The 23,955-nt window shown below is 39.0% G+C and overlaps 1 protein-coding gene across 9 annotated transcripts in view; it reads left to right on the top strand.

The window, feature by feature from the left end:
* Positions 1 to 23,955, top strand: part of LOC112569471 (A disintegrin and metalloproteinase with thrombospondin motifs adt-1-like) — a 595,732-nt gene that overhangs the window by 3,024 nt on the left and 568,753 nt on the right. For 6 of the 9 annotated variants that reach the window (XM_025247268.1, XM_025247267.1, XM_025247264.1 and 3 more), the window contains exons 3-11: positions 758 to 930; positions 7,766 to 7,913; positions 8,956 to 9,128; positions 10,153 to 10,300; positions 11,759 to 11,931; positions 12,619 to 12,766; positions 15,229 to 15,401; positions 17,399 to 17,545; positions 17,818 to 17,988. In XM_025247268.1, coding sequence (XP_025103053.1) covers positions 758 to 930; positions 7,766 to 7,913; positions 8,956 to 9,128; positions 10,153 to 10,300; positions 11,759 to 11,931; positions 12,619 to 12,766; positions 15,229 to 15,401; positions 17,399 to 17,545; positions 17,818 to 17,988 — 1,454 coding nt within the window. The remainder of the gene's footprint in view (positions 1 to 757; positions 931 to 7,765; positions 7,914 to 8,955; positions 9,129 to 10,152; positions 10,301 to 11,758; positions 11,932 to 12,618; positions 12,767 to 15,228; positions 15,402 to 17,398; positions 17,546 to 17,817; positions 17,989 to 23,955) is intronic. The other 3 variants (XM_025247266.1, XM_025247265.1, XM_025247271.1) reach the window with 3 other exon arrangements.

The raw sequence follows: 23,955 nt of genomic DNA, 5'->3' as shown, positions 1-23,955 counted from the left end.
ACCAGTGGCAGTTTGTGCCTCATTTATAAGTAAATCAAACACCGTCTACTGACCAAGCGTGGATGAAGTTATACTTTTTTGGATTATGCAAATTTTTAGACAATGGCTACACTATGCAATAAAAGTAAAAATCATAAGCAACTTTTTTTCTCTCAAAAATGATTTTTCAAGATATTATGTGCCATTTACATTTAGAAGAGAAAGTACTTCCTGCCGTCTTTCTTTATTGAAATTCTTATAAAACGCTTGATGTTACTGGTTTTCTGGGCGATCCAACCTTACAAGATAAAGCTTCGTGACATTTTAAATGGCTTTTAGTTGGGGTTCCTCTGCATTCTAATTAGAAATAGATACAGAGTTGTATGGTTAAAGATTTTTGTGGTTCAGTGAAGAATTGAGGGTGGTTCAACAATCCTGAAAGCAAGAGAAGAACTCTTTTATTCGCTGCACCACCTGGATGGTTTCTTGTGTAGATTACTCTCGGCGATTTTACGTAGGAAACAAATGTGTTGCACAGTGTGGCTTTGTAATATTCCTGGTGTTTGTCATAAACTGAAGCTAGATGGTCATAAAAAAGTATCACACAAACCTGAATGTCGGATGTTTTGTATTCACTTAACGAGCAAAGTTGAGGTTAATATCCGGGAATAATTTACTACATACATATGTTTTCACAAACCTTAGTTTGTATTCAGTGTACAGAGTATGACATTGTAAATGTCTATGTCTTCTCTTGCTCGTATGTGATGTTTCACAGCACAACAACAGTAGCCGTGGGGTCAGCCATGTACGGACGAGGCTCTGGTCCTATTCTGTTCAATTACCTGCGGTGTGTGGGGCACGAAACCAGCCTGGCGCTGTGTAGACACTGGGGGCTCTACAAACACAACTGTGGACACTGGGAGGATGTCGGCGTCGTGTGCAACTTTAGTAAGATGACTAATGATAATTATGTACAGCTTCTCCAGCATTTAATCTATTTTCTTAAAAAAAATTAATCATGGTGTTGTGAATAATAGCTTTATTAGTTTTTAATTATTGCTATTTGATGGATAAGAGTAGAAATGAAGTACGTTCCAAACTGTTTAAGACAAATAACATTATTGTCGGTGTTCGGTGTAGGTGTTTTTTTTTTTTAATCTTCTTTTCTCTACTTTTGTTGTCAAACTTCGTAGCAACTTACAAAAATTATATCAAAAAGTAATTGATGTGTTTTATATTATTGAAACATTCTGATTACCCTGGTAATGTTTATAATATCTAGTTTATCTCATTTATAAGTTGCCATTTCATTTAAAACTATAAACAGTAAGGGCATAAAGTGACATTACTATTGGAGATTACTGGTGGAAATGTCGCTTAAATCTTGACTTTCTCCTGTAACAAACTTTACTTTCCATCTGTAGGAACAAAACCCGATAATGATATTCCGACTGCTCTTTCATTTGCTATGATATTCAATGACTAATATGTGTTGATGGAAGCGTTTCCCTTGTTCATCACCGACATCACTTATGTTTATTACAAACCAGTCTTTGTTTCGGTGTTTTTCAGATTGTTTTAACTCCTTCGAATGAAAGTGTATGTTGAATCTATAGGAGAATGTATTGAAAACGATATATGGGAAAGTGTTAATCGTGTCAAAAAGTATATAGTGAACCCGATTTACCAGTAGGTTGTTTGGCAGGAACGAGGTAAAAAATTGTCTCAGGCCGGGAATAGTAAAGGTAGAAGACGTGTCAAAGTCACGACATGTAAATGTTTCTAGCTGAGATGACATAGTACACCAGGGTAGTGTCCATCCACTGGATGCCGCGCGGTACTGACCCCTTGTGGATGAACCTCGCCTAGACTAAGTTTTGACTGTATGGGCTGATTAAGCTGGAGCCCTTCTGGATGAGGAAGAATCGCCTCACCGGACCATTCCATGATCGCCTTCGGTCCAACACCCAGCAGCACTTTGTGACTTTGAGAATCACTGTGAAGGCACATTGTGACAGTATGATTATATTGCTATCCCCATTGTATCTGTGTAGATCAGGGATGCCCAACCTACGGCCCGCGGGCCATATCCTGCCCGCGACGAGGTACCATCCGGCCCGCGAAACTTCTGCCCACAGTGCAGGAAATTAGCATGCTCGTAATAAAAAAAAATCTAAAAAAAAAACGCAAAAAAGGGAAGAAGAAGTATTTATCCCCACGTAGGGGCGTCTCTCAATCTTTTTTTCGATGGACGAACATTTCGATTCAGTGCTCAGACCTGGTGTCTCTACGATGAGGCCGGACATTCAGCAGTTGGTTTCGGGTAAACAACTTCAAATATCCCACTAATTAGTACATAATTAATGGTAAGTACAACTTGTTTGTAATAAAAATGGTATCTGCTCTATTTCTTTTTTTGTATTTTTCCGGTGGAGCGGCCCGTGACATGCTTGTCGGAAATGTGTATGGCCCGCAGGCCGAAAAAGGTTGGGCATCACTGGTGTAGATAATCTTAGCTGAATTCTGTTTTGTTTTGTTTTCTATTTTTGTGGGCAACATGGATCTCCTATGATGTTGCCTCATGTAATGTAAGTAAGGGGAAATGATGGGTTTAGAAGGTGTCGCTTTGACTAGAGACATATTGCAAGGTATACATCGTCATGATAGACTTGCGTAAAGATTTGCAAAAAAAAAAAAAAAAAAAAATTGAAAAGAAGTGAGAAGCGAGTAATTTATAAAAAAAGGAGCTGTGATGATAGGACTTGATCACTGAACTCCACATATTCCAGGAAGACAGCGACGACACAGACTTATATTTATGTAGGTTTGAAACACAAGCCCGAATATTCAATTGGCCGAAAGAGGTGTGGCCCCTGTACTTAGCCTCTCATTTACAAGAAAAGCATTAAATGTGTACTACGTATATGGTCTGAAGGTAGAAATCAGTTTTAAGATGTTAAAGAAGAAACGACTATTGAAGTTTCAGCATACAGAAGAATAATAGAAAGCATAATTTAGATGTGTAGCCTCATGCTACAGAATCTATAAAAGACCTTTTTAAAAAGAATATCCAACCTAGGGCCAAGATGGATTTCCTGTACACAGATACCGAAGGATTATAAACGCATGAGAGATCTGATATTAATAGAACAATACTATTAAAGCGTGTCAAAAGACTTATCCGTCTACCTGCGAGAGAGGGGCCTACATAGAGCATGCTGAGTACTACCAGACGGCACATCCAAATAAGTGTCTGGCAAGAAGGATTGGACATCCATGTTTGCCATCGTTAGCCGCAGTTCCCAACCTTCATGTTCACAGATGCCCGGAAACACTTCTTAAAAAACAGGGCTACAGGACTCCTTCTTCTTACAGAGAGGATCAAAGAAACACGCCAACCCCTAGATCCGTTCCAAACTATTCCTTATCACCAACACATCGGCTTGAGAAGGGTAACCCAAGTCATCCCTAACGCTGGGCACATCGAAGCAATGCGTGTGCGGACGTTTCGCCGCATTATGTCAGAGAGAGAGAGAGAGAGAGAGAGCTTAGTTCTCAAAGAATGAAAGTAACTACTAGATTACACAATAATTCTTTATTTCAAACAAATTGTACACACAGACTTCACAGACAGTTCACTTTGTCACAGATTATGCGCAACAGCTTTGAGAAAAAACATTGATACAATGGCGAGAGAAATGTGTGAGCTAACGGTTCACATGAGGAGGGATAGTGAGAGAGAGTTCACTGATACATTGATACAATGGCGAGAGAAATGTGTGAGCTAAGGGGCGTCCCACACTTGACTTCGGCTAAAGGTCCCGCGTGAAATGCCGAAATGAAGTGCCCCGCGCCGAAACTTCCGGCGGCGAAACGTCCGTGTACCTCGAAAGCCACTTTGTTCTTCTACAATCTTCCTGTTGTCTTCAACCCAGTCCGTAAGTCTTTTGTTTAAGACATGGGAAAATACTTTGCCCAAGATACTAAGTAGTGATATACCCCTGTAATTATCCGGATTGTCACAGTCCCCACTTTTATGCAATGGTATGATAATAGCACCTCTCCATGCCTCGGGGTACTGGGCGGTATCAAATATTCTGTTGAAAAGTAGGACAAGGAATGTTGAAAAAGCTCCTAGTGCGCCCTTGAGCATCTCCGGTAGTATACCATCTTGTCCTGCTGCTTTACCCGGTTTCAGGTGCTTTACTGCGCATTGGATCTCTTCCACTGTAATTGGTTTATCAAGGCATTCCACACCAGTCACCTTATCAGTGCTATCCTGAGAGGCGTATCCATAGTTTGGGTTAGTCGAGGGATTGCTTTGCATAATACATTGGAAATGGAATAACCATTGCTCTTTCTCGATAGTAGGTTCAGGAGTGGGTTTGTTAGCAATGGCTTTAACCTCCCGCCAGAATGTCCGGTAAACATTCGGTAAGTTCGACACTGACGAGGCTATTGTTTCCTGCTTGAATTGTTTACGCTTATCTCTTATCATTTTCCTGTATTTTTTTCTATTCTCCACGTATATTGTCCGGTCACGCTCTTCTCCTAAGCGACGGAATTCTCTGAGGTATTTTCGAGCTGCTGTTCTAGTCATATGGCACTCAGCATCAAACCATCCACTATTGTTATGTCCTTTACATATCTTCCGCTTCATACACTCTGAGGCATGAAGAAGCCCGGCTGTCCGTCCACTGATTGCTTCATCAACAGATGTTTCAATAGTGTTGGTTGCTTCTGCCAGTGTCTTCCAGAAACTTTCAGTTTGCAGAGCTTCCAGAAATATGTGGTTTTTGTCCTTATTCCATACTACCTTGTTAGTTATAGCTTTTTTCTTGTTAACTTTCTGCCTGACTACATGATTTAAAGTTAGTTCCAGGGGGATATGTTTAGACTCTAAACGTTCTGCTACCACAAGGGACACGTTACTGACTAGCTCTCTTGAGCTTAAACAGTAATCCACTACACTACTACCTTTAGAGCAGACATAAGTAAAATGACCTTCTTCGTCCCCTGGGCATGCACCGTTTAAAATAGTAAGATCACATGTCGCACACAATTCTAACAGTATTCTACCAAAGTGTGAAACTGTCTGATCTTGGGACTGTCGGTTTGCGTCAAAGGTGTCTCTCGTCGCAAGTTCATCTGTGTCTTCCACATCTGGTAAGGACGGACATAAATTACCGGTCCGGGCATTGAGATCGCCTACAACTATATAATAGTAGGAATGGCCCTCTCTTTGTACACAATCGAGAATGTACTGTTCCAGGTTGCTGAGCGCACACTTAACAGATATAAGGGCTTGTTTGTAGTATGGCGAATTAGTCGGCGGCACATACACACCGCAAAGAAGTAAGTCTCTATGACATCCAAATGCATGCCTGTCCAATTTCAGCAGTACCATGTTATCATATAGTGTATCTAGTCTCTGCACGTATTTTTCAAGTCTACTTTTCACCATAACCAGCACCCCACCGATGGATTTATTGTCATGCACGGAATATCGTGAAGCCTGTGCAAAGAACTGTATAAAGTTAGTAAAACATTCGAGATTTGAGTTCCGCTCTAAGAATGTTTCTGTTAAACACACAATATCAAATGTTTTTGTATACTGACTAACGTCTGCTTCGCTGACCTTACTCATCACACCTTCAATGTTCTAGTTTAACACACGTATATTACTAACACCATTGTCCCTGTCACGGCTGACCGCACACTCACGCACTGTTTTCCGTCCTTCTTCTCTCTTTGCTGCACGTCTCCCCGACGCTGGTCCTCCCTGTTGCGCTGTCTGCTCCGAAAGGAATAAACTCTCGGCTCACGTGCTGTTGTCGGTGGAGACCTGTCACTGTTGACCGCTGTGACCTCCGCATATATTTTGGGCTGTGCCTTGCAGTAGTTGCACGAGTGGTCGTGTGATTTGTTCTTGTCACAGGGGTCTGGTCAAGGGTTAGGGAGTGGGGTGGTTCCACTTTTGGGGTGGGGGAGCGGCCACTGGGAGGGGTAGGGGGTTATTGGTAACTTGAGTGACGGTTTTTGTGTCTCTTCTGATCCCATGAGTATGGTCGTCTTTGTCGTCGTTACCGTGCTCTCTATATGACACTTTTTCTGCTGGAAGACTGGCACCTTTAGTATGTGGGATGCTATCTCTGTATGGGCTATCTAGTCCTGTGTACAGTCGTCCTGCTTTGAAGTATGCCCTCTTGCCCTGTTTTCTGAATTCCCTAATAGTTTCTGCTTGGCGTTTTGTTAAATCACCTGCCACGTTGACACCGTGTTCACATAGTTTGTCTGTACCTGTCGTCAGAATGGTCATCCTATCGGACCAGTGTAGAAATTTAACGATTACCGGGCGGGATTTCTGACCACCCTTAGGTTGTCTATTCCCTATCCGATGGCATCGTTCGATGTCATTTCTGCACCAGCCTCTTTCTGGGTAAACATGATTTAGTAAATCCAAAATCTGCTCGGCACACGCCGTATAACTGTCTTTCCCAGTTTCAGTAACATTGAAGAAACGTAAGTTGTTTCTGCGTGAACTCTGCTCTTGTAGGTCAATTTGTCTGTCTAGCATTTCCATCGCTAAGGTTGAGTCTCTGTCCAGTCTCTCCACTTCTTTCTGTAGTTCATCAACACGTTTTGACAGGAGTATGTTGTGTTGTTTGAGAGAACTGTTATCGTCTCGTAGACTGTGTAACTCTTGTCTTTTTGTATCGGTGTCCAGTAGAATGGTTGATACTCCCCTTTGGACAACTATCAACACTTGCATAAGATCCTGAATCGTACAATCCTTACCCGTGCTGCTAGAACCCGTGGCACTCGCGTCGTCGCCATCTTGTGGTTGTAAATCCTCCATGTCACCGGAAAGAAATGAATTAAATGAATTAAAGAAGAGTGTAAGAGATGACAAGAGACAGTTCGCACACAGGATGGCAGAAGGGGAAGAACAAGCAGTTGTGCCAAATAACAATGAGACTATACGAAATTGCAAGAATTCTGTCAGAAAGGAAAAACAGCAATGAGGGCATGCCAATACAGAATGAAAACGGCAACGTCATCACCGAAGATGCAGACAAAAGATCTCGCTGAGTGGAGTATTTTGATGAAATACTTAACCGGCGACAACCAACAACCAACTATCTTTCTCAAGGATAAGACTTCAATGGCTGTTTGGTTTTGCTCGGTACCGATAATTCCTCTTCGTGTATTTTTGAATTTTTTCATCCACTTTTGTTTCAGATATTTAAATAAAAATTATGTTACCTTTCATTAAAATTCTTATTATTTCTACAGTATGGTTCTCTTTTAATGTGGTATTCGTTTATGTTTATGTACTTGATTTTCATTCCTCTTCTTCTTTTCTCGCTATGCAATTAGTTGATATTTGTTTATAAGTCCATAGTCTGCTGCTTAGTGTGGCCTGTTTCAGACAGGTAATAAGCAGTTTTAAACCAATGAATAAAAATATAACGGAAAACTGAATTTCTGATTTATCAGTGACAACGATAAAGTTGTTGATAATGATGAGGACGATTAAACGCTCTAGTGCATACACCTTGCAGGTAGTTATGCTTTGATGCCTTCGCTGACTATAAAACATTTGCATATACATAAGGAGAGGAATATGTTTACTAGCCAAGCTTATGAAAAGAGGAAGAAATCTGTAGGTATCTGTTAATCATGCAACATGGCACTTTTTTCACAGTGTGTTTCTATTTATTTACGACAATTTTTTTTTTTAATTTTTAATGTAACATATTTGGTTTTTCTTCAATTTTAGCTCAACAGTTAAAAGCTCGTGTGGTCAATGGCACAACGGAGGCGGGACGTCTGGAAATATTTCACAACGGAAACTGGAACAGAGTGTGTGATGACGGTTTTGGACAGGAAGAGGCTTTGGTAGCCTGCAGAATGTTAGGATTCAACAGGTATGTAAAGTATAACGGAGTTATGAAACACATTTAACTCAGAATTATTTAGGTTTCTTTTACACGCTTGATGCAATAATTCGTCATTCAACATAAAAGAAAAGCCGCGTAGCCTGATACTCTAGAGCGTGTTACTTTCAAAGGTATTTCAGGATTACTATTGCTTCTGATGGTAAAAGTCTTTTTTCAACAGTTCGTGCCTCTTTTATAAGTAAGAAAACACAGTCCACTAACCATGAGGGAATGAAGTTATATTTATTTTGGTTCTGCAAAGTTTCATGACAATGGCGACACTTTGCAATGTAAGTAGAAATCAGATTCAATTTTGTGTGCCAGAAAAACATATTTTCAAGATATTGTGAACCATCCCACCTTACCAAGACATCATACTTTCTGAAATCTGCGTTTATTGAAATTCTCAATGAACGTTTGATGTTTCCGACTTTCTTGGCGCTCCCACTTTACAAGATCACGCTTTCGGAGAATTTAAATAGCTTTTAGGTTCCTGTGCATTCTTATTACAAAATAATACACTGTTGTACAGGTAGTGCTTTTTGTGGTTTACAGAGCAATTTAGCGTGTTTCAACAATAACAAACAAAAACACAAAAAAAAGAAGGGAAGAGCTCTCATTCGCTACACCGCCTGGATTGTTTCTTATTTAGATTATTCTCGAAGTTCTTACAAAGAAAAAAAGGATGGAACTGGATGGCTTTGTAATATTACTAACATTTATCGTGAACAGCAGTTAGATTGTTAGAATAAATTTCACACAAACCAATATGTCAAAAGTTTTGTATTTACTTAGCAAGCAATGTTGAGGTTCCACAAGACGAAAAAAGTCGCAAGCAACAAGAAAGAAAACAGCGCTAGCAATGGCCACATGAAGAAACTAGGGTTCTCTGGGCAAGGAAGGACTTTGTTTTTATGTGTGTGCACGCTAGCGGGTATGCATATATTTTTACACATAGTACTTTATTTAGTGTACAGAGTATGCTTATTTTCAGTGTCTATATCTTCTCTTAATTTCTGATGTTAAACAGCACAACAGCAGTAGCCGTGGGGTCAGCCAAGTACGGAGAAGGCTCTGGTCCCAGTCTGTTCTATGACCTGCGGTGTGTGGGGCACGAAACCAGCCTGGCGCAGTGTCAACACTCGGGGCTCTACAGACACAGCTGTAGACACAGGAGCGTTGTCGGCGTCGCGTGCAACACTAGTAAGCAGACCAGTAATTATTAAATATTTACAGCTAGTCAAGCATTTAATTTATCTTGTTAAAAGTTTAAGTATGGCGTATTAAAATTGCTCCATTAGCTTTTAATGACTGTTCTTCGATAAACAACTCTACAAATCAAGTACGTTCCACACTGTATCAAATATGATATTATATTTATTCTATTAATGATTATGATTGTGCAACAACTTACAAATAATATAGTATCATAAAGTAATTGATGTATTTTTATAGAATTGAAACAATCTGATTACAATGGTGTCATTAACCAATAGCGAGCTCGTCTAACTTTTAAGTTACGAAATAATTTCTTTTTTAGAGTATTAACAGTTTGGACATGCCGTAATATTACTACTTTACTGTTGTTGGTGGTAATAACGCTGGGATCTTAACTTCTTCGTGTACGAACAATTATTTTTCCCTCTGTAAGAACCAACAACAGACGACCGTCGTATTTGGACTGATCTTCCCTTTGTTATGATATTCAATGACTATTGTCTTAATGGTAGCGTTTCCTTTGTTCATTATTGACATGACATATGTCAGGGGGCAAAAACTCCAAATGTCAATGAAGAAAGTGCCTTTTCAGTGACTTTCGAGCTCCTACTTTTTTGTAGTCAGCATCTTTGCCATAAAATCTTTAAAATTATCAGATTTTTTTTTCAAGAAGCTCATTGACCACGACTTTTAAAAGCCATTATGGCGGCCCCTTCGTCCTTCTTTTTTATATTCAATATTTACTGCAGTGGAGGCCCTGTGTAGGTGCAGAGTGTGTACATGCGAAAGTATCAAGTAGTCATGTTTAAACATGGCTATATCAATAATACAGCATTTGTACATACATAAGGTGAGCACACTGTTACTAGCACAGCTTAAGAAAAGAGGAAGAAATATGTAGGCATCTGTTAGTCATGCAACATGACACTTTTTCACATCCTGTTCATTTGTATTTAATACAAAATATGTAACTAACTTATTAGAAACGTATTTGTATTTTCAATGTTAGCTCAACATTTAAAAGCTCGTGTGGTCGGTGGCACAGCGGAGGCGGGACGTCTGGAAATCTTTTACGATGGAACTTGGAACAAAGTGTGTCGTTACGGTTTTGGACAGAAAGAAGCTTTGGTAGCCTGCAGAATGTTAGGATTCAACAGGTAGGTGTAGTCTAACACAATCATTAAACACATTACACTCACAATGATTTTCGTTCTATTTAATCGTTTAATCGTTTGATCCAATTTATCAGCATTAAACATGAAACAAGCCACGTTTCCTGATAATTTAGAACGTGTTAAAGATATTTAAGGTTCACTATTTCTTTAAATGGAAAAAGTCTTTTTCAACCAGTATCAGTTCGTGCCGCCTTTATACGTAAAATAATTATCAACTAGGGAGCAAAAAGAGGTAAACTTTGATTTATGTTACCTCTGCACATTTTCATGATACTGGCGACACTTCGCAATGTAATTAGAAGTCAGGAGCTATTATTTGTGCCTCAAAAACTTATTTTCATGATACTGTAATCCATTCCACGCTTCCAAGACAAAATATTTCTGCCACCTGTGTTGAAATTCTCATCAAACTCTTTATATTACTGATTATCTGGGCGATTGAACTTTCCAAGATCAAGCTTTGGGACACAGTAAATAACATTCAGTTTAGGTTCCCCTGCATTCTTATCACAAGTGGACACACTGTTGTCTGGGTAATGTTTTTCTGTGGTTTTCTAAAGGTGGTTCAACAGTGAACGAAAAAAAAGAAGAGATCTCATTTGTTGCACCACCTAGATTGTTTCTTGTGTAGATGAGTATTAGCGATTTTAGAGACAAAAGAAAAAAAATGTCTTGCACAATGCGTCTTTGTAATTTTTCTTAAAGTTGTCTTGAACGGCAGTATTGTACCCACTTACCGATAATGTTGAGGTTAATGTCAGGGTGTGTCTCACTACATGTCTAAGTACTGCACTTGCTTTTTAAAAGAGTATTATTAATTTATGTTCAAACACTGTTTGTTATAAAGCGTATTAAATATTATTATCAATTCATTGCCTCAATATATCGCACAATTTGTGCTTCTTTCCAGGAAGATGCCCTTTTACAAAAATTCATGTAGTCAAGACTTGCAAGGTAGACAGACTGAGACTAAAACTCTTAGAAAAAGTAAAACGCTTTCACCCTCAGAAGTTTTGAAAATGATAGCAACGAATAAGATAACAAAGATATGGCTGAAGTGACCAGTGATAACAAACCCAGACAAGCTGATATTATAAAAGGTGCTACAGGTGAGTTGCTAAAATCCACATCCCACCAACCAAGCTATAGGGCAAGTATGGTGAGGTTGTAGAAACGTAGACGAAGGGAAGTGCAAACCAGGAATGAATTGAGAACAAAAACTATCTGGTACAAATTTACAGAAGGGTGAAAGTCTTAAGCACAACTACAACAAACGCGGCAGCAACTAGGTCTGCTCAGCTGCAAAGGTTAATATGTGTGTGTGCGCGTGAGCGAGGTTTTATCCATAAGTTTTTACACACCTTAGTCCCTATTCAGTGTAAGGAGTATGTTGATTTTTAATGTCTATATTTTCTCATGTTGATCTCTGATGTCGGACAGTACAACAGCAGTAGCCGTGGGGTCAGCCAAGTACGGATCAGGCTCTGGTCCTATTCTGTTCGGTTACCTGCAGTGTGTGGGGAACGAAACCAGCCTGGCGCAGTGTAGATACTTGGGGCTCTACATACACAACTGTAGATACTGGGAGGATGTCGGCGTCGCGTGCAACATTAGTAATCAGACAATTAATATTTATTTATTAACAGCAAATCAAGTATTAATTTTATCTTGTTAAAGTGTAATCACGGTGTTAAGAATTGCTTTTTTTAACTTTTATTTGTCGTTCTTTGATGGACAAGAATAGAAATCAAGTACGTTTTAGACTTTAGAGAGTTTTAGACAAGTAAGATATTTTTATTACTACGCTGAACAAAAACTTTACAAAATTATATCAGAAAGTGTTTGATTTTTTCTATATAATTAAAATATGCTGATTACTATGGTAATATTAAATAATGGCTCGCTCATCTCACTTTTTAGTTGCGAACTATTTTCCTTAGTTTAGACTATTAACAGTTTGGACATGTCATTATATTACTATTTGACTGCTGGTAATGATCCTGGTATCTTGACTTCCTTCTGCGTGAAATATTTCTTTCCCTCTTTAAGAACCAACAACAGTCGATCATCGTATTCGGACTTCTCTTCCCTTTGTTATGACATTCAATGACTATTGCCTTGATGGAAGCGTTCCCTTTGTTCATTACTGATATCACTTATGTCACGGGGGGAGAAATTTAAATGTGAATATGTAAATGTTAATCATGCAACATAACTCTTTTTCATAGCGTGTTTCTATTTATTTACGACAAAGATGTAAATAATTTAATAAAGTAACATATTAGTATTTTAAATTTTAGCTGAAAAGTTAAGAGCTCGTGTGGTCGGTGGCACAGCAGAGGCGGGACGTCTGGAAATATTTTACGATGGAGAATGGAACACAGTGTGTCGTGAGGGTTTTGGACAAGAAGAAGCTTTGGTAGCCTGCAGAATGTTAGGATTCAACAGGTATGTGTAGTCTAACACAATCACCCAGTTAACACACAATAATTTTCTTTTTTTACTTTACACGTTTGATCCATAAAATTATAATTTAACATGATAGAAATGGCTCGTAGCCTTACGATCATGAGCGTGTTAGGTTTACAATATTTAAGATTCACTATTAACTACTCTTTATTAGAAAAGACTCTTTTTAAAGACAGTTTTTGTCTTGTTTATAAGTAAAACAAACACCGTCTATTGTGCATGAGTGGATTAATTTTTTTATTTGGTTATGCAAATTTTCATGACAATGATGACACTTCGCAATGTAAGTAGAAGTCAAAATCAAATGTTTGTGCCTCAAAAATATATTTGTAAGACATTGTGTCCTATACCACGTTACCAAGACATACATTGTGCCACCTTTCTTTATTGAAATTCTTATCAAATTGTCACGGACCGTCCGCAGACACGCGCATTCTTTCCACAAACCAAAATATCCTGATCGCTTGAGGGTGGGCGTACCTTCTTAGAGGCACGAATAATTATTCAATTCAAATACAATGTCAAATGAAACAAAGGCAAAATATCAACACTCATAGATTCACCCCTTCATTCGCCACACAAGATATATTACCAATATATTATCATTCATCCACGTACTATTAAAGTTAACAATAAAATCGACTCTCATAAATATTGTCACTGATGAAGAATAAAATGTTCATTCTTGATGAAACATCAACCTTTTATATTAGAATCTTTGACACCCTCCCAAGTCCTCTATTCTAATTAGTCCCACTGATCTTCTTTCCACGAAGTCTATTTATTATTAAAAATAAATGGTTTTTACTGTACCAACAGTTTACAAGCAGACGTCTCGGTCTTGCGCATGCGGCCGCCTCCTGGGTGTTTGGCCGGATGATGTTAGATTAGCTGAAGGCCGGGAGGAAACCTTTCCTCCACCGGACCTTACTCTCAGGCTGTTAAGAACTGTCCCTTCCAGGCGACAGATGGAGGTCGGTGCCCCAGTCTTGCACCAAGTTTTCCCGTTCTGGGACCGTTGTTTTCTCGCTTACGCCAGTGTGTGGTTTCTTGGCCCCACCAAGAAACTGTACTGCGGGATGCCCAAGCCACAGAGCTCCCCCACGGTGCGGACACGGACTACAGTGACTCACGATCTGTGAAGTACATCCACCTGTAGTATACCCACGGTATTACTTTCCGTAATACTTTTTTCCGCTGTCGCAGCAGTTGCGAGAAAGTCCCGAGAAAAATCCACCAGCTTCCACACGGTTCCGCCGTCTGCTCTCTGCTTTCCGTTTTTTCTCTAACGTTATTTTCCTCTATATTTTACGTCACCTTATTTTGACGTCCCAGTTTACGTCATTTGCTCAAGGGCAAACAACTTCCAGCCCACTACGCTAAATCAGATCAACCACGGTTGTCGATCTTCCCTCCTAACCCCCTCTACTAAGTACTTGTCCGTTACACAAATGCTTGATGCTACTGATTTTCTTGGCAGTCCAACATTACAAGATAACGCTTGAGGACACATTAAATGGCTTTTAGTTGGTGTTCCTCTACATTCTTATTATAAATAGAAAAGCTGTTAAGTAGGTAACGTGTTTTGAGTTTACTGAAGAATTTAGGATTGTTCAACATTTATGAGAAAAAAAGAACTCTCATTTGCTGCACCACCTGGATGGTTTCTTGCATAGATTGATCTCGGCATTTATACAAAAGAAAAAAAAAATGTGTGGCACAAGGTGGATTTGTACATGTCTAACATGTCAGAGGTTTTGTATTCACTTACCGAGCAATGTTAGGTATAATGTCCGAGTATGTTTAAATGCATATTTTCAAGTCGTGCTCTTTGTCTCTGACAGAAGACTATGCACTTATTTTCTAACACTGTATATTCTAAAAGGCATTAAATATTATTTTAATTTATTACCTCAATATCTACATATCACGCAATTCGTGTCGCTTACCAGAACAAGGACATTTTCAAAAATCCAGATAGCCAAGACTTGCAAGTAAGACAGACTGTGGCGCAAACTCTTAAAAGAAGTAAAAGGGTTTCACCCAAGTAGTTTTGAAAATGTCCTTTAAGAATAAAATAACAAAGATGTGGCTTGAGTGACCAGTAAAAAGAGATCCAGACAAGATGATGATATGAAGGATGGTACGGGTGCGTTGCTAAAAACCGAATCCATCCTGTCAAACTAGAGGACAAGTATGGCGAGGCATTGGGAAGTAGACAAAGCTGAGTGCAGATCACGAATGAATTTAGAAGAAAAATTATCAGGCAAATTTTCACAAGTGGAGAAAAATAAACTATGGTTGCTCCGCAGCAAGAGGGGGGGGGGGGTTTGCGCGCGTGTATGCATAAGTTTTTACACACCTTAGTTATTATTCAGTGTAAAGAGTCTGTTTATTTTCAATGTTAGTATCCTATTCTGTTATTTTCTTATATCGGACAGCACAACAGCAGTAGCCGTGGGGTCAGCCAAGTACGGAGCAGGCTCTGGTCCTATTCTGTTCAGTTACCTGAAGTGTGTGGGGAACGAAACCAGCCTGGCGCAGTGTCAACACCCGGGGCTCTACATACACGACTGTACACACTGGCAGGATGTCGGCGTCGTGTGCAACATTAGTAAGTAGACCAGTAATTATAAAACATTTACAGATACTTTAGCATTTGAGTTATCTTATTGACAATTCATTTAAATTGTTGTTTAAAGTTGCTCTATTAGCTTTTAATTAATGTTATTTAATGGCTAAGACTATTAAACAAAACTTAGGCCAGAACAATAGCGAAAGCTGAAAACCAACATTAAAATTTCTTACATTATGACATCTACAGCTGCCGGCTGTGCCACATTCTCTCCTTCCGCATGAAGTAAGGTATTACTTGCTGCACCCTGCCAACTGCCTAAGATGCAAAATAACGTTTTTTTAATCGAGAAGTACGACTATTTACACATCCTGGCACCGAAAGTAAGCAGTCATCTTGTCAAGTTTACAGATTATTATTTTTTATGCTAGTACGTACAGCAGACTTCTTTTTGCGTTTCTGTATTTTGTACAAGCTCAAGGAAGTGTACTAAACAAAGCTCGTGTGGACATCTTTGTCAAGGGAAAAGCTATTAATTAATTGACAGCAATGTTCACTCCTGTCCAGGTATGTTAAATGTAACTGTCACAGACACTCGTGAACTTAGAGTCACCTGGAAATTTTGAACGTTTTTTCATCACAAACAAGACAATAAAATGATCTCTTAGTAGTCTCTGTAAACATTTAATTATGTTACAAGATTAACGTTGCAGTTATAATAAAAAAGAGACCAAAAATATAGAAAATCATTTTTTTAGTTTATATACATCAATAAATCCTTATTATTATTTACTATGAATCCTTTTAATATCTGTAGTTTTAAACACATTTTCTCTTTTTCTCAGACTTAAGGTTAACAAAAGATTTTTATCGTTCACTCTGGATAATGTTCTTGTTCACTGTTAGCTAAAGTCACTGTAGCCTTGTGTTGCCCTGAGTCAAGAAATTATATATATTATAATATATTCTACAGATTATCTAACAGAAAAAAAGTCATCGACTCCTTCACTCGGGGTTAGACGACACTAGTACTGTCTCTTAGGAACGAGCGACCACCACACATTCGTGGGTAAAGCAATGCAGGATGAAAACCAAATAACTCCAAACCAATACGCTTACAACGTTTAACAAAAGAAAACAAGAATAAAAATTTCTAATACATATACAAATAATGGACATATTTAACTTCTACTAAAAAAAATCCGAGATACACAAAAAATGAGCATCGAACCTCTCTAGACAGACACAGCCTCCTCTCCTCTACACATGCTGTCCCTCCACTTGCCGTCTACTTGGGAAGTGAAGCCGTGAGTTAATTAAATGGTCCTCCCCCTTTCTTTCCCACTTTCTATAAAAATAAGTTTGTTAGTCTTGCGACAGGTGTTGGTCGCTGAGCTGTTTAGCCTCATGTTACACCTCTGACATAGTCACCAGGATATTCTTACCATTATTTTGCTCTCTGTCTCAAACTATTTTATTTCTGATAATGTATCCTCAACATCTATTCTCTTTCCTTACACTTTCAAGTTTGTTGTAGATACAAGTGTGATAAAAATTGAGAAATACGTAAGTGGACAATGAAGGTTACGCCCACATTTGCGATTTTAAAAGGATTGCTTTCAATGAATGATTGAATGCTGTTAAAACCCGAAAATCATCCTTTCGTAGTCAAAAAACTTGAGCTACTATCAATCACTTCTGTGATAAACGAAAGTAGTTTGTGTTAATATGTAGTCCTTGTGTTTACTTTGAGTTTTCTCTTTGCAAGTATTTCTAACATCAAGGATAGTGTTCGAACGCGTGTTGTCGGTAAATGTTTGGGAGGTTTTGTAACATGGTATAAAATAGAAGTCAGAGTGTGAGGTCTGTCTTCTACAGTTGACAGTCTGTCCTCAAAAGATAAAAAATGCAGACACGCTTATTAAAATCCTTTTCTTTTCATATTACAAAAGCAGCACTCACCTTGATTTGGAAGCATAACTTTACAACACTAAAACAAAATTATTAGTGTTATTATAATGTTACAAACTCTTCAGCTTGGGGAGAATGGGGGACCTGGTCAGCATGCAGCGCCACCTGTGGAGATGGAACTAGGTCAAGGCAGCGCACGTGCAGCGTAACACAAGCCTCATGTCCAAGGGAGGCTACACAGACCGACACGTGTAACATCACCGCGTGCTGTGGTAACGTCACAGTTCTTATCCTTATACCGTTGGTAACGTAGCAGTAATCACCTGTAGTATCAGGACTGTCTCACGTCACACAAACATTTTACTGTGAGGAAGAGCTGCTTCATCTACAAACATTCTAGAGTTGTGTACTAATTTCAAGGTGTTAGAGATATCCATATTATCTATAAATACCTCTCTGGTCATTTAAATGAGGTAAAAATGAGAAAAGCCAAGAAAATCATTGTCAGACCACATCGTTTATCTGCTCAGTTCTGTTGTTACAGTTCCTAGACATGGACAGTGGAACATCTGGGGCAGCTGGTCTTCATGTTCTCGATCTTGTAATAAAGGAACACGTACAAGGTCAAGGACGTGCTCTGAACCCAACGCCTGTGGACGACCTTGTGAGGGAAACAATGCTACAGAGAAACCCTGCAACGACTATGTGTGTCCTGGTAAGTGCAGGTGACTGTCTTTAGTTTTATTGTCTCAATGATTCAGCGATGTACTGTATTCTATTTTAATGTGTTAGGGTTCGCGTGAAAATGTGTGTGTGTGCTCTAAACATGTCGTGGAAAAGAAGATTTGAGTGAAAGTGTCTTGGTCTGTCTGTTTATTGATGTCCGAGTACCTAACGTATATTGACTGTGTTCAAAACTGTTTTAGAACATCATTCGTACTTTTCTTGACTGTTTTATGAAGGACCTGCTTACGACCGAATAATACAGGTCCTAAAACATGTTGACCCTTTCCTATATCCAGCTTTTACCCTGGATGACTGGTTCTAATAGATTAACATAGCATTTCATTACTTGTTACCTATCAGTTTAAGTGTGTGTATATAGGCAAAGCTGTTTCGAGATGATATGTATCAACTTGAGCTCATTTTTGGGGCAACATTTTCTTTATCTCCGATCTTAAATTATAAGTAGTTTAAGGCAACAGCTTTGTCTACTAGTGTAAACAATACAAGTACCCAGAGAATTTGGATACATTTTGTCACAATAAGCAGTACATAGTCACTGAAAGTTGATTGTTCTCAAGCACATATGAGAGAGCTGACACACGCCGAACACAGGCTTCCTAAAGGTGACACATGCCTACAAGAACAAAGGCGACACACACCGAGCACAGCAAGATGGCCGCGGCACACACCCGCAATATACAAGTCTTCTTCTATACAATGTACAAAGGCATCTGAAGACATTCAGCATCTATTAGTCACGTATGCGCTCTCCCGCCCTACACATTCCAGGTACCAACGCCTGCATCAGTCACACTGACTCACGCACCTGCTAGAAAGGTCTAGACGGGTCAGGTCACGTGGGGTCAGAAACCTCACAAAGCGCTTGCGGCACCTCACAACTTGTAATTCGTAACAGTTCGAGTAATTAAAAAGCAAATTTTACAGATAGAGAATGTGTGCAGACTGGACATAATGCATATTCCTGACAAGAAAAATTAAGAATGCTATTTAGTCAAGATTGGTTTTGCTTTTACCTAGTGGTGTAAATGTGCAAATATCAATGAATAAAAGATATTTCTTGTGACAGTAAGCAGCACACTTACTCGTCAAGTCTAACCCCATAAATGTTAGACAAGAGTCCACATTGTGCTTACTCTTTACAGTTGTTTATTAGAGTGAATACAAAATATCTTTGATTTCATTGAATTTTTTTCTCAAATAACTTACGGCAAAGTGGACATTGAGAGCATACCACTACTGACTGCAAAATAATCATCATGAAAAAATATGCTGATTTTAGTGTTGTTTACACTTTACAATAGTAAATCGAATACCGCCTCACTAAATGAATACAAGTTCACTAATGTTCTTAACATTAGGATCCCTCGGTAGTAATGTTTTTGTCTCAAACAGTCAGGGCTGCCCATTGCCAGTCATCACCATTAAAATAAAGTAAATGGACAATCAGGCAAGAACCTACATATTGAAATAGTCAAAACGTTATCTTTCTTTCTCTCTCTTTGTATCTTTCTCTTTTATCCTTGAGTCTCATTGTATCAATGTCTTGTTCGTTCAAAAACAAAAAACAACAAAAAAAAAAAACCCAAAAAAACAAAAAACGAAAACAAACTTGCTAATCAAAACTATTTTTTATTTGATCTTCCAGGATTTACAGTCTCACTTCAAGAGGTTAAATATACATGCACGCTGAATAAAAGTATTTTTCTTTTCAAATATAAAAGGAAGAGCATAACAAAGTATTTATTTTGTAAGCATAAAATTGAAACTACAGATAATTATATCTATTATTGTTATTACTGTAATGTTACAGTGCCTTCTGTATGGGGACAATGGGGGACATGGTCAGCATGCAGCGCAACCTGCGGAGACGGGTCAAGGTCACGGCAGCGCACGTGCAGCTTCACACAAGGTGCATGTCCAGGGGAGGCTACACAGACCGACACGTGTAACATCACAGCGTGCTGTGGTAACGTCACTGATGTTGTTCATTACAAACAGTAATCACATGTAGCTTGAGGACTGGCTCATGTCACATTAAACATCTTGCTGTCTAGAGTTGGTTCATGATAAACATTTAATAAAGATTCTAACCACCAATGTCACATTCCTATAGACGTCAGCAGTGTAGGTGGATACATTTAGTGGGTCATCACAGCCCGTATGATAATGAGGTGTCTGTGTGTATGAGTGTAACGATAACAGTATTTATCGGTGCATGGCGATAGTTGTAAGCGTGTATTTCAAGAACGAAAGGAGATCACTCACTCAACTTTGTGGAGATTGTAGTTTGAAATAAGCTTTTAGGTTTCATTACAAATTACTCTTTCCCTGGTTCTATAAACTAGAAATTAAAAATTATCAGACCACATCACATAGCAGCTCAGTTCTGCTGTTACAGTCCCTCAAAATGGACGCTGGAGTGATTTGGGCAGCTGGTCCTCATGTTCGGTGTCTTGTGGTCAAGGAACTCGTACAAGGTCAAGGACCTGTCATGGAATGAACTCCTGTGGACGACCTTGTTATGGGGTCAATGCTACAGAGGAACCCTGCAACGATTATGTGTGTCCAGGTAAGTGTAGGTGTTTTACTTTTAAGGTCTCAGTGATGTCCTGCATTCTGTTATTATGTGTCAGGGTTCGGTTGGAGCATACCTCTCAGGACCTGCTTCCATCTCGACAACTAATGTTAACGATTGCTCTTCGTAATTTATAGGGAAGGAACACAAACATTAGGATTGTACATGAATAAGTTGACGTTGTCAAGGCTACAGCCAATAGAAAACTAGAAGAGTGTTTTACTGAGATGTATCTTTGACAAATGGGACTTAACGAGAAGAGATATCTTCTCTGCTGGTTGGGATGTTTGTATCTGTACATCAACAAACCACATCTTTGTGAGCAGCACATTGTACAGAGCTTCAAACGGGCAGAAAAATGTACCTACTAGGCCAAATCTCAAATACCATTCAGTCAGTCTAAACCTGTCAGGCGGTTTGTTTGTTGTTCCTCGACATTTATTAAGTAGATGTCAAAGTTTAGTATCATTATCTATACGGTAGGAGTTCACCTCACCTAAATCCCTTAATCTCTCACACACATATCTGTCTCAGGTTCACCTGACATGGCCTCCCTGACCGTCTTCAATTACAGCAACTATGTTTACCTCAGATGTTTTGTTGCTACCGAATATGCACATGAGTTTGAACTCTTCAAGGTTACAAGTAATGGCACGAGGACAACAACACATTTGACATCAAGTACAAACTATGTCGACTTTAAACTTGATACTATACAATGTGACGACGCGGGAATATACTACTGTAGTGCGAGAAAAGGCATAAAGATAGCGAACTCGACTTCTGTACAACTTAACATACCGTGTGAGTAAGAAATTACTTTCTATACTATTTATAGACGGATTAGCTCACTCTGTAAAACTGACAGTGAAATTAAATATATATATATACTTTACATCACTGTAATTAAGACTCTGACAGTTAACATCTGACCGTTAACCTGAGAACGTTCAAAACTTTTCTACTTGTGGTCCATTCTGTAATCAAATCCAGCCAGGCAGTCAGCCAGTCAACCAGCCAGTCTCTCTCTATACACCTCACCCAAAAAGTGTCTTCTGAGCATAAATACACGTAAATGTTTGTCGACGTGCTCAGTAGTATCCATGCTGCAAACATACTGCATCTAGAAGTCTGTATCTCACACTCGAGTTGTCAAGTTTCATACATTATCAGCTAATTATTAACCCATCAGCTTGTGTTTACTAAGAAACTTTTCACTGACAAATTCAGCAAAATCATGGCTATAAATTCTAATGCCAAATTATTTACACGTGTTTAATTATTTTAATATGCAGGCTACCCACGGCGGCCTCCTGGCACCCCAGCAACGCCGGAAAGAATTGAGGTCATGGAAGGGTCAAGAGGACAGTACACTTTTGCAGTGATCGCTCACCCAGTTCCAACGATCGAGGATATAAATTATTATAGAGATGACACTGTCTCATCTTTAGATGAGAAACCAGTCAGATCTGATTTTATTACTGGTAATTGTCAGCAGAACACACCTGATCTTCACCTGGTTACCTGCTCGTTGTCTATCACAGACGCCTTGCGCACAGATACTGGACTCTACAATCTCAGGATGAGGAATTCAAAAGGAATCATGAATGTAACCCTCGAACTCATTGTGATCGGTACGTTGGTGTACTTTTGCATTATTTCTTAGATCATTATCCTCATCAATGTATAATAGTGTGAATAGAATAATGAAAAGTCCATTTTATTGACAGAGTGCACAGACAACCTGACTGAATGCCCTCGTCTAGCCAGTCGCTGTGGTGAGACCTTCATGCAAGAACTTTGCCGCAAGACTTGCTCGGGATGTGGACAGAAGAGGGACAAGGATGCTGCAGGTATGGCCACAACCTTCTTTTTTATTTCTCTTCTCTCTCTGCTCTTTCTTTCTCTCAATTTATTTTTCTAATTCTCACTCTCTTTCTCTTTACATCTCTACCTTATTTTTTCATTTTGTCTGTTCTTTTTTTTACATCGTGTTTTTTGTAAACAAATGAGAAAAGATGAAGTTTCAAATGGAAGAGATATAAATAATCAGAAAAAGCCTCAGCTTATGAAACTGATTAACCTTACGGTGAAAAGGCTGACATTCGGTTAAACGGCGAGCGACTAGGAGCGGTTCAGCACTTCAATTACCTCGGTGTGACAGTAGCGAAGACGAGACTAAACAAAATTTGGAACAGTACAAGTGTTTCCTTGACTTCCAAGTGTAGGCTCCACAAGTCTATCGTTGTGCCAGTCTACGGCGACTACAGCTCGATGATAACTTGTACTTCACGCTGAATGTCGTAGATACATATTCGCAAATTTTAATATTTATGAGACGCGTGTTTGACATTTCTTGACCAAACATTGATGATGGCATACAAAGCTGTCTCTGGTCTACTACACACGTGAGTAATTATCAATTCTGTTCTTTTCGTACAAATCTTACATTTTATTTTGTAAGCAATTTTATCATGTTTATACCATGATGTCATGTTAATGTATGATAGTTTTAGTCAAGTACATGTATTAAATATATCTGAGTTACCATCTATAGTATTGATATATTTTTGACTTTACCTCATTTAGAAACATGCCTATAAAAAGGTTTTTAGTGCTTTAGAAAGTAGTGTTTAAAAGGTCTGAAAGACAGAAAAACAGGAAGGCAGACGAACAGAGGTTATGCAAAAGAAAACCTGTCTGAATTCTAAAACCAGAAACTAGTTTGAAGGAAATATTAAGGCTAGTGGTTAAAGTAAACAATAATACTTCTTAGATATTCTTTCGTTTAAAATTTTTTTGAGAGAGCATTGACCGCCTCTCTTTACAGGTTACAGAGCCGTCAGCATCTGGAGTTTGACAGAAGTCTCCTACCTTCTGGTCTGGCACTTGGCGTGTACCTGGTTGTCACAGGGTCAGCGCTGGGAGGTAAGAGTGGAAACAGTTTGATGTCACAGCCAGTGCACCGACTGATGGTTGTGGTTGTAGTCGCTAGGGGTTCCTCGTGAGGTTGATTGTATGCTCTTATTTAGGGGTACACATGCACACAGGTCATTGTTGAGGTCATTGCAATCCTGTACAGCGATTTCAAATCCCATGACTATGACAGCAACAACAATGCTGGAAGACTTGGACTTTGCTGGTGATATTGCCCTGTTGTCGCATCGCCACCAAGACTTGCAGGAAAAAACAAATGCCTTCTCAGAAACAGTTTGAAACCTTGGCTTGATGGTCAGTGCAAGGGAAACGAAAAGTATGAGAGTGAACGCCAGAGTCCAAGACAGCATCAAACTAAATGGAGAAGAGATTGAGGAAGTTGACAGTTTCACCTATCTTGGGTCCAAAATGTCAAACACCGGG

The sequence above is a fragment of the Pomacea canaliculata genome, linkage group LG7 (genome assembly GCF_003073045.1).
Source record: "Pomacea canaliculata isolate SZHN2017 linkage group LG7, ASM307304v1, whole genome shotgun sequence".
Taxonomy (NCBI): Eukaryota; Metazoa; Mollusca; class Gastropoda; order Architaenioglossa; family Ampullariidae; genus Pomacea; species Pomacea canaliculata.
Note: the sequence above shows the minus strand (reverse complement) of the source record. Positions and strands in the feature narration are given on the sequence as shown.